Source organism: Xyrauchen texanus, chromosome 25, assembly GCF_025860055.1.
Source record: "Xyrauchen texanus isolate HMW12.3.18 chromosome 25, RBS_HiC_50CHRs, whole genome shotgun sequence".
NCBI lineage: Eukaryota > Metazoa > Chordata > Actinopteri > Cypriniformes > Catostomidae > Xyrauchen > Xyrauchen texanus.
The window spans coordinates 8,614,382-8,623,980 of record NC_068300.1 but is presented as its reverse complement, the minus strand read 5'-3'; the positions used below and the strand labels follow the sequence as shown (position 1 = coordinate 8,623,980).

Here is a 9,599-nt window from a genome sequence, read left to right as displayed (position 1 = left end):
AAAATATCATTCAAAGTATATTTTTTTGCGCGCAGAATTGTGGCACACATTTAACTCCACACTCCTTTGGCTTGGATAGATGGCGTTAAAGTGCGTTCCGAATTTTATTATATTTTATTTATTATAATTGTATTTATATACACATTTATATGTTATATATATGGGATTTTTCTCAGCAAGTTTAGCAGTAAAATGCGACCAGAGATCTGACGACATTCGGATTTGTATTTTTGAGCGGATCTGCGCATTTCTTGCGCAGAGTGGAAGTACTCGAACACATCAGCAGCGGTCTGATTATCAAAGGACAGTGTTGAAAACAGTGTTGTGTTCATCTCTGTCTAGCAAATGTCCTCTTTAGCGATCAATCTACGTCAATAAACGAACAATGATCGGTCATCCGGTTACCAGCAGATGAGCCAAATCTAATCGTCGCTGAAAGAAAGAGGCGAAACTTACGATTTTTGGCATGTGAGTGAACTGATCTATATTCAAACAAGACGCAGCTAACATCATCATTGTAAATATATGTTCAATTAACTCACACGATGATGTTAGTATCTCATATTATATGTCTCTTGGTTATATTTAAACCATTTTAAGGGTTCGGGGATTGAGTTTGAATATGAAATCAAGCTATTTTTGTTGTGTTTTGTTCAGGGGTGTTGCCCTATGTGTAGGCCTCAGTCTGATCTGATCAGAAATGTCATATTTGTACATCTTTAATAGCCAAATAAATGTATATAGTTGGGTATTATATTGGATACATGTAAGTATAACACTTTGCTGGCTGTTGTTTGTGTTGTTAAGAGATTTGGGCTTGAATTGGTGCTCAAAAACACAAACATCCACATTAAATAATCAATTATCCTTACTTAGAGTTTATTGGAAATATATATATATTTATATTCAAACAAATATCTCAATATAAACTTATATTGTATGTAAATATAATCATATTTTAAAATTACATTTATCTTAAATTATAAGTCATATTAAATTGTTACTTCTGTTAAGTATTTCTGAATGGGACATATTTACACTGGCAGCCAAAAGTTTGGAATAATGAACAGATTTAGCTGTTTCTGAAGGAAATTGGTACTTTTATTCAACAAAGTGGCATTCAACTGATCACAAAGTATAGTCAGGACATTACTGATGTAAAAAAAACAGCACCATCTCTATTTGAAACGCTAATTTGGTGCTAGAAAATAACTTGCCATTATATCAAACACAGCTGAAAGATATTTGGTTCATTAAATGAAGCTTAACATTGTCTTTGTGTTTGAGTTGCCACAGTATGCAATAGACTTGCATGTCTTAAGGTCAATATTAGGTCAAAAATGGCAAAAAATAAACCACTTTCTCTAGAAACTCATCAGTCAATCATTGTTTTGAGGATTAAATTGCCAAATAAAGATTTCATACAAAGGTGTTCACTACAGTCTTCAAAGACAAAGGACAACTGTCTCTAACAAGGACAGAAAGAGATGTGGAAGACCAGATGTGCAACTAAACAAGAGGATAAGTACATCAGAGTCTCTAGTTTGAGAAATATGTCCTCCGCTGACAGCTTCATTGAATTCTACCCGCTCAACACCAGTTTCATGTACAACAGTATAGAGAAGACTCAGGGGTGCAGGACTTATGGGAAGAATTGCAAAGAAAAAGACACTTTTGAAACAGAAAAACAAAAAGAAAAGGTTAGATTGGGCAAAGAAACACAGACATCGGACAACAGATAATTGGAAAAGAGTGTTATGGATCTTAATCCCATTGAGCTTTTTTGTGAGAAGTGCCTGACAAGACAGTCACATCTATGGCAAGTGCTTCAGGAAGTGTGGGGTGAAAGGTCACCTGAGTATCTGGACAAACTAACAGCTAGAATGCCAAAGATCTGAAATATTTGAAGTAGTTTAAGAAGTTCTGAACATAGCGGGGCCTGCTCAGCGAGTATTGACGCTGACAACCACACCTGGAATCGCGAGTTCAAATCCAGGGCGTGCTGAGTGACTCCAGCCAGGTCTCCTAAGCAACCAAATTGGCCCGATTGCATGGAGGGTAGAGTCACATGGGGTAACCTCCTCGCGGTCGCTATAATGTGGTTTTCGCTCTCGGTAGGGCATGTGGTGAGTTGTGTGTGGATGCCGTGGAGAATAGCATGAGCCTCCAAACACACTACGTCTCCACGGTAATGTGCTCAACAAGCCGCGTGATAAGATGCACGGATCGACGTTCTCAGACGTGGAGGCAACTGAGATTCGTCCTCCGCCACCCGGATTGAAGTCACTACGCCACCACAAGGACTTTGCGCGATTTGGGAATTGGGCATACCAAATTGGGGAGAAAAATAAAGTTCTGAATTTTTTTCAAATTGTAATAGTAATTTTTCATTTTATTAATGTCCTGACTATATGTTGTGATCAGTTGAATGCCACTTTGGTGAATAAAAGTACCAAATTCTGTACATTATTCCAAACTTTTGGCCACCAGTGTATGTGATTTCAAAACTTTTAATTATTATTATTTTGTAGGACTCCGTTAATTTCTTTTGCAGTCCTGACATGTGTGTTGAGCTTAATTTTATTTATTTTCTTATAAAATAAGTTATTGAAATTTGGGTGTACTCTGTACTATTAGTGTCAAAAAATGTCCTGTTAATGGTTTGGTTGTAAAGGATTTGGGTCATGATCACTGATATACACCGTTCAGCCACAACATTAAAACCACTTGCCTAATATTGTGTAGGTCCCCCTCGTGCCACCAAAACAGCGCCAACCTGCATCTTAAGTATAACATTCAGAGATGGTATTCTTCTCAGCACAATTGTACAGAGTGGTTATCTGAGTTACCGTAGACTTTGTCAGTTCAAACCAGTCTGGCCATTCTCTGTTGACCTCTCTCATCAACACGACATTTCCGTCCACAGAACTGCTCGGGGCCGGCCAGTGGGTTTATGGGGCCCTAGGCGAAATCATGAAAATGGGCCCCCTCAAACGTGCAAACATGATGAGCAGATATTTTTAATAAAAAGCAATAAATAATAAGCACTATACTGTATAAAGAGATGTAACTGTATGAAAATGTCATATCACGATTGTCGTGACCAAAACTATCACGGTTATCGGTATTATCACGGTATTGTTAAAATGTGCTGAAAATGTACAAAAAGTACTGATAAACACACTGAAATCATTTAAACAGGTCAACATCAACAAACAACAAATACAATTTGTAAACAAGGCAATAGCAAATGCAGTATAATAATAATAATAATAATATATTATTATTATTATTATTATTGGTGGGGTTACATTAATATTATTATTAACTTACACATTTTAAATAATCAATATGTTGGTTGTGTGACTAAACTACCCAACATGTTATTACATTGCTCTCTGAAATTCTTGATTCTGGTCGCTCATCCTGAAATCACGCTCTCCTTTCATACAAACACAACTGGTGCCATCGTCTCTGTTATTGTTACGATTGTATTGAAAATGAAATCGGAGGACTTCAGTATTTGGATTGGACGATTGTTTTGTAGACTGCAATGGATTATAAAATAATTAAAGAATAGGTAAAATTTGAAAACCTTCATCTCAAATCACTATTTCACGTCCCCGTAATTATTTGAAAAGCCGTGTATTAGTGGTATAAATGTACATCACTTAAAGGTCGCACGTATTTGTTATTTATTACTAACTACGTTTTCTGTCAGATTATTCAACTATGTGAAATCTGTGTCTAATATTTCTGTTGTAAGTAGTCACACTCCAGTTCCCAGCAATGCTTTGCGTTATAAATAAATTATGCATTTTATTGTGTACTGCTTAGCTTTACTTCTTGCCGATTTGAAACATATGTTATTTTATCTATTTGTTGTAACTTTCAATTATTTGTCTTTTCGTGGTTATTCAGAGCTCATTTTATACTTGCTATGTTGTTTTTATTTTTCACCGTCATTGTGAATTGTATGTTTAATTATCAGGTCCGCGCGTGATCGCGCCTCTGTGTGTGCGCTTTAGAAGCAATTGAACTGCGGAGAATTTCAAAACAAAAGTCGTTAATGTTCCCGAATTTTATGACTTGTTAATTTACTTTGCTCATGTTTGTGGGGCCCCCCATGCATGTCGAGCCCCTAGGCAGCTGCCTGTATTGCCATTGTATAAAGTAATTGTACATTTGTTTCCTTCACAGCATGGCTAGCTGCAGTGAGGTAAATGTTTCCGTGGACACCCTGACTTCAGGCAAGAAGGTGAGTGCGGATTCTCTGACGGATGGAAGTCCTTCGCCTTTGTCTCCTTCGCTGCCTGTTCCAGAATGTGCAATCTGCCTGCAGAGCTGCGTTCACCCAGTACGCCTGCCGTGCCGACATATTTTCTGCTTCCTCTGTGTCAAGGGAGCTTCCTGGCACAGCAAACGCTGCGCCCTCTGTAGACAGGAAGTACCTGAGGATTTCCTGGAAAGGCCCACTTTGCTTTCACCCGAAGAACTGAAGGCTTCGGCAACAGGTGGACGCGGTGCAGGAGCGGGAGGCCACGCATGGTACTATGAAGGACGTAATGGCTGGTGGCAATACGATGAGCGTACTAGCCGAGAACTGGAGGATGCATTTAACAAGGGCAAGAAGAGTGCGGAGATGCTCATCGCCGGTTTCCTCTACGTTGCCGACCTGGAGAACATGGTGCAGTACAGGAGGAATGAGCATGGACGTAGGCGAAGGATGAAGAGAGATGTGGTGGACATTCCAAAGAAAGGTGTAGCAGGACTTAGACTCGATCCAGATCCCAGCCCAGTGGTAGGGTCGGGTTCGGTAACAGTAACGGTCGGAGATGCTGCAGTTGCAGATTTAAGTGCAAGTGTGGACGGAGCAGCTGTTGAACGAGAAAGCTCGGCGGATGGAGCGGATACTAGTGCCAACAGTGGGCGTCCTCAAGGCGTCTTTGCGCCTCCTCCCATTAGACCGTCAACTGTCTTGGGGGGTCATCTGACTGGCCCTGCGGGGTCCTCTAGTGGCATTCAGCTTGTTCAGGCGCTGGCACAACTGAATATCAACCCTGTTGAACCTGGACTAGATGAGGAAGACATCGATGACGAAGATGACTCTGTCATTCCGGATGCCTCGGGTTATGAGTCCGAATCCAGCACAAGCGAGGAAGACGACGAATCCATTGGTGGCGAGGGTGCACTCGAGGGAGCGGAAAGCTCCCGGGGAAGGCATAGACTGCAGCAGTTGGACAGACCGCCCCCTGGTGGTGGCCCTGCACATGGCAGCGATCGTTCTGGGTGCCCCGATGGTCAGTGCACCGTTACGAAGGTCTGACCACCACAAGGTTGGGTAGGAGTCCAGTCTAACCACTGGACACCTACCCAACAACTGCTGGGTATTTCAAAACCAATCTCTGAAATGCAAAAAATGAATTCACAGACTTGGATAGGGCAGATACTTGGTACAGAGGGTTTTAGTGTAAAAATAGTGCTTGTATTTCTCAATCTTAGTAGACTGTACCAGGGATGTGCTCTTTGATTGGAAATAACAGGCAAAACTACAATAAAACTTGCTTTTTATCATATTAATCCTGATAAGTAGCCCAGACAGTCCATTTTCAAGTGAAATTTATATTGCCACTAAAAGCTGATAGTTTGATAGCACTGCCTGATGGTAAAACATGTACTCAATTGTCATCGCAATGTACACCAACCATTGTGCTATGCACTTTATAACAATTAGTGCGCCAAACATTAATGAAGACAAACGTATCTGAATTTCACGAAAACATGCCCAGGTCACATTTCCCCATAATCTAGAAAATATATGTTGCCTTTTTTTTTTTTTTTAGGATCATTTTAAATAAAGCCTATTTTTACAATCATTAATATATTTTGTTTTGACATTATTTTCGTGACAATTAAACACATTACCGTAATGCATCCGTTTTTATGTAATTCACATTCTTATTGTTGTTCTTAAGATTCACACTGTTAAAATTATTTTTGTATTACCCCAATGTATCAATGCTTAATTTGAATAATATATCATTATTATTGCATTGCAATACAGTTACAAGAATTTGAGAATTAATTTAGTCATGAAAATAATATCATAATGCAAAACATTATAATGATACAAAACATTTCAGGATCATGTACCATTTTAATAGTCCTAAAATATCAAAGTTATTTTATTCCTTTTGATTTTGGGGTGAAATATGACCCAGATGTGTTCTTGACCGGTTTCATAAAATACATGAGATTTAAAAAAATATATATTTACTTTAGATTATGTCTAGCATGACTCAACACATCATTCAGTGGTAATGCGGTCATGGAGTAAAAAAATAATAATAATAAGATTTTTCTGAACTTAAAATCTCTTCATAAAATATTCAATATTAGTTTTTAACCAAGAGGAATCTGCCATGGCATCAGAAAATAATAAGCCACTTACACTATTTTAGTACGATAAAATGAAACTACGTGTTGTACACATTGAATATGGTTTCAAAATGCTCAACTTTATTCCTCTAACCCATTCTTTTCATCAGAAACGACCCTTCATTTACTACTAGTGTTTCATGATGTGAGGTTTAAAAACAAAACACTTAACGGTGTGTGCATTTGCGTTTATTTTAAGCAATTTGTCTTCATTCGATCAGTTTCATTTTGGTGTGCTTTTCTGTTTCATGATTTTGCATGTGTTGCTGTGAGCAATGGAAGGAGCCCTGGGCTATGACAAACTCTGGGAAGGGGCGAGTTTTTTCAGATGTTGTAATTGTAGTTTAGTCCTCAGATTGCTGCAAACGGAGTGCGAGAGTAGTTTTCAAGCGGAAGTGTTTGATTTTAAGTTTTTTTTTATTTGAATGTTACTTTCATCCATGATAAATCTCATCATCATTTGTTCAGGTTCTTTGTTGTCAATGAAACAAATTGAAAACTATAATAGAGAAATAACTTCTTTTGGTGTATTTTTGTTTTAATGTGTTGTTTTGTTACCAGGTTTATCTGAAAAATAAAGTGTTGTCTGTTACCTGTCTCGGATGAAACTGTTCTTGTGCATATTTGAATTTCAGAAGATTCAATTGAAGTCAACATGAAATCAAAATCAAACCCAATTTACTTTCTATAAGCGATTAATCTGTCATATTTAGACCACTTTTCTCAATCCAGTCAAGTCCTGATGAATAAAATCAAATTCTGCCCTGCATTACGTTTTTCGCACGAAATAAATTGGTTCACTCAGAAATGTGTCACATTATGGAAACTAAATGGGTTGTGAATGCCATTTCATGTTGACTTTAAAGAATGGTTGTTTATCAGTATTTTGCACCCACCGATATTTCAACCCAAGTCGTAATAATAGTGCAAGATGGCGAAGTTGTACCAGTTGGCTCAAATATAAAATGTACGAAAATAAATGAACAAACCAACACTTTTATGACAATTGTTCCTAAGTTTAAACCCTAAACCTAACCATAAAGCCTAACCCTTACCCAAACCCTTTACCTAACCATGATTTACCAGGATATTTTGTTTACCATGGAAGAAAGAAAACAGACAAGACAAGCACGCGTATTACAGTTTGACAACCAAATTGGAGTTGGATTGGAGCCTGGCGAAAATTGTATGCCTGTGTAGTATTGATTTGACATTCTGTTTGTGAATTGGTTGGCGTCTGAATTGAAGTATTACCTTTTTTATGCGAGCCAAGTCATTTGATATTTTACGATTTCGTCATCTTGTATGATATTTTGCGTATTTGACATTTAAGACATGAGGGAATGTGATAGACTCGGTCCACACAAAGTGAAGTGAAACCTTAATTTTACAATTATTGCTAATGTGTTTCATAAAATAATATTCTGGGTCAAATACAACTTCTGAACCATAGAAAATCATTTCAACTTTATCCCAAGTGTAATGCACTTGCTGTTAGGGCTGGGTATTGATAAAGATTTTTCTAGTTGATTCCGATTCACAAGCTCTTGATTCGATATCGATTCATATGGGTACATTTCTGTTACTCTGCCCATTTTGCTTGCATATAAAAGACATTCTCTCTCAGCTAATGCTCTTAATTATAAAGGAACCTTCTAGGCAACCCTACTAGCTGCAATGCATATATATATATGCATTGCAGCTAGTAGTATATATATATATATATATGTGTATATGTTACATTTTGTTTATCGGCATAATGTATACTATTTACAAGAATTTTAATTGATATGTACAGTAGAGCATGTGCTTAATTGGTACTGTCTCTTTAAGACTAGCAGCATCAGCCAGTAAGCACACATTAATGAGAAGACATGCCTCATTTTTTAAGTGCATCCATGATTGGAATTAAATGTTAAGTTTTTTTATTGTTCTTAATCAACATCTGTCTCTAAAAAATTAGAAGATAAATGGTATTAAAAGAGACTCAATGTTCAATGACATGGATCCGTGGATATCATCTTTGGACACGCAGAAGGAATTTTTACTGCCATCATGGAGTAAGAGGACCTCTGTGCTAATAAAGTCTCAACTAATACTGCTCAATCACACCTTTTAAGTCACATACTGTGAGATTTGGTTGCACATGCGAGCAATTTACTGGCATTATAGAGGGATCCCACATAAAGTGAAAGGTCGATCCTGGGATTTAAGAATCGATATCGAGATCATTCTAACGTAGATTTCGAAGCATTGGAAAAATCTATATTTATAGGTTTATTTCCCGAGAATGTGGCTCTCTTATGACTGTTTGGGCATCTCAACCAGTCCAACATATTGACATTAAATTTGTGTGTTTACATGCACGGCAATACTCTGATAAGATGGTAAGAATGCCGGGAATAGTGTTTACTTGCAACGTTAAATCGGGGTAATGGGCAAAAACCTACCTGTGTTGGTCGGTTTCTGCTTAAACTGCTTATGACGTTACCCAGTTAAAGGAAAGCCATTTATGGCATTTACTTGACTTTACACATGGTTTGCTTAATAAGCATTATTGGTGTAAGATCATGCGTGTAAACACACATGCTGCCTCAGCCAATGGTGTGAGTTTGTGGCAGGAATGGATCTGACTGTCAGGTCAATGATGGACAGGGTGAGTATTTGGGAAACATGTTCGAAGACATTTCATTTATCAACATTTTAGCAATTCCGTTTGGTGGCACAGACGTTAGACACATCAGCCTGAAGTAAACAGTCCAAATTTGAATGATCAGTGGAATAAGACTTCACATTCGCTTTACATGTCTGTCCATACAGTGTGAAAGAGAAAGATCGTGACAAATATAGTGACATTTAATATAGCAGAGACTATTGGGGGTGACACAACCTCGGTTGTGGGTGTATTATGGTAAGGTTTTCATGCTAGATTACAGACAGCAAGGAGTCTGAGTTCATGACCCGGGCATCTACCCTTGGCACTCAGTAAACACGTTAAATTCAGTTCCCCCTTGACTCAAATATCATACCCAGCCTCTCATTTACCATATAGATATCACCCTCCATTACAGGGGTGCATAGATTTGTGGATCTACGATAGCATCTAACTCTTGGAAATGCTTTGGGAATGTTTGTATAGCTGCTGTCCACCTTCCTAGCCT

General features: G+C 38.0%; 1 protein-coding gene across 1 annotated transcript; it reads left to right on the top strand.

Moving 5' to 3' along the window:
- The first annotated feature begins 293 nt into the window (after positions 1–293).
- Positions 294–7,035, top strand: LOC127618810 (E3 ubiquitin-protein ligase rnf146-like). The gene is made up of 2 exons (XM_052091445.1): positions 294–468; positions 4,201–7,035. The coding sequence occupies exon 2, from the start codon at positions 4,202–4,204 to the stop codon at positions 5,324–5,326; it is 1,125 nt and encodes a 374-aa protein (XP_051947405.1). The 5' UTR covers positions 294–468; position 4,201; the 3' UTR covers positions 5,327–7,035.
- The last annotated feature ends 2,564 nt before the right edge of the window (positions 7,036–9,599 follow it).